This window comes from Pygoscelis adeliae, unplaced genomic scaffold, assembly GCF_000699105.1.
Source record: "Pygoscelis adeliae isolate BGI_AS28 unplaced genomic scaffold, ASM69910v1 Scaffold60, whole genome shotgun sequence".
In the NCBI taxonomy this organism is placed as follows: Eukaryota; Metazoa; Chordata; class Aves; order Sphenisciformes; family Spheniscidae; genus Pygoscelis; species Pygoscelis adeliae.
The window spans coordinates 1,687,849-1,689,566 of record NW_008823954.1 but is presented as its reverse complement, the minus strand read 5'-3'; the positions used below and the strand labels follow the sequence as shown (position 1 = coordinate 1,689,566).

General features: G+C 62.2%; 1 protein-coding gene across 2 annotated transcripts in view; it reads right to left on the bottom strand.

The window, feature by feature from the left end:
* SEPT3 (septin 3) overlaps nt 1-395 on the bottom strand; it is a 12,409-nt gene extending 12,014 nt beyond the window's left edge. For both annotated transcript variants that reach the window (XM_009322032.1, XM_009322039.1), the window contains exon 1: nt 386-395. In XM_009322032.1, coding sequence (XP_009320307.1) covers nt 386-395 — 10 coding nt within the window. The remainder of the gene's footprint in view (nt 1-385) is intronic.
* Between the last annotated feature and the right edge of the window lie 1,323 nt (nt 396-1,718).

Below are 1,718 nucleotides of genomic sequence, written 5' to 3'. Positions count from 1 at the left end.
GCACAGGACGTCCCCGCTGCCCCCGCAGTGACTGCCTGTCACTGGCAAGGGACAAGCCAGTCGCTGAGCAGCTTGTGGGCTTTCCCCAGCCCTGGACCAGCTGAGATTATCTCTTTCTTTCAGAGCAGCCCCTGGCGCCGGCTACTCCCCATCAGCACCACAACCAGCCCCGCTCGTTCTCCTTCATGCCAGACTGCTGCCACCGAAAGGAAAAAAAAGAGGAAAGACAAAGCCAGGACCGATTTCCCCCGCTGCCCTTCGGGGTTATTCCTCCCCCGTGGCAAGAGCTGGGCAGCGTTGGGGCACGGCGGAGGGTGCCTGCACAAAAAGCCCCAGCGGCATCCCTCTGGCATCGCCCAGCCCTGCCAAGCCCAGAGCATCCTACCTTTGAACATGAAGCTTCCTTTGTCTCCGAATCCTCTCCCAAGGGGGTGGGTCTCCCCCCACTTTTCTAGCCCGACGCTGACGCGGTGTGGTGGGCTATGAGGCTCTCCGCTTTTACCTCTCTCTTTTCCTCCCTGTGTCCTCTTCTCCCCCCCTCTCCTTCCCCTCCTTCTCCAGTGGCTATTTCAGCGGAGCGGGGATGCTGGTGCTGCTCCTGCTGCCATTGTCATGTGACCTGAATATTAAACATCGCCGCAAAATCTCCCCCGCGCACTCTCCCCTGGCTCCATCCCAGGCCCCAGGCTCCATCCCAGGCCCCCGCCAGCCTCCCCGCCTGGGTGGGCATGACCGCAGGGACAGAGGAGCTGCCACCAACGCTCCCCCCGCGTCCCGGAGGGGGCCCCCTCATACACCCACACCCCTCCTCCCTCCACGCACTGCACAGACCTTTTCTTGCCCCTTTCCCTCCCAATTCCCCAGCGGTTTCAGCATCTCTGCTTGTTTGGGGGGGGGATATTTAACCCTTTGTGGCTTCACTCCGGCGGGGCTGAGAAAGGGCGGTCTCTCCCCCTAGGTATTTATTGGGTTCAGGGGATTGCAAGGCCTCCTTCTGCTTTCCCGAAGGGAGGAAATTGGGAACGTTTTGGCTCATCAAAAGCGATTTGCCCTTCAGCTCCACTTGCGGAGGCGTGAGAAACCTTTTCTCCTCCAGCACCGCGATTCTTGGCTGTCAGCCCGCGGTGCAGAGGCAGAGCGAGCGCTGTCCCCTCTGTGTGTGTGTGTGTGTGTACACATATGTGTGCATGCGTGTGCACGTGCATGTGTGTGCATGCGTGTGGGGAGCAGGGAGAGGTGCTGTCCATGGGCCAAACTGGGGCACGCAGGTCACATCCCCACGTGCCCCGGCAGGCGTCTGTGCCTGGCGGTGCCCACCTGCACATGTCCGGTGGATGTGCCTGCGCCTGGAGAGCCGTGCGGATGACCCTGGCTGCCGGTCAGGAGGGGGATGCCCCTTCCTCCCTCTGCGTTTCCTTCTCCTACGGTTGTGAGCCCCGGCCCCATCACACACCATGGCCCCACCATGCTGTGCTGAGGCACGAACATCTGGGACTGCTCTGATCCTCTGGTGTCCTTTCAGGGCCGTCCCCATGTGTCCCTCCACCGCGCGGCAGCCCCCTGGGTGGGGGCCGGGCTGCGGGGCGCCTGGCAGACTCGGCAAGGGTTTTGGGTGTCTCTTTTTGCAGCGCCCCAGGGCAAAAACAAAACTGCACCCGCTGTGGGTTACAATCACCGTCAGCGCTGAAAAGTTACCCAGGCTAGGCTGGGCGGTCCGG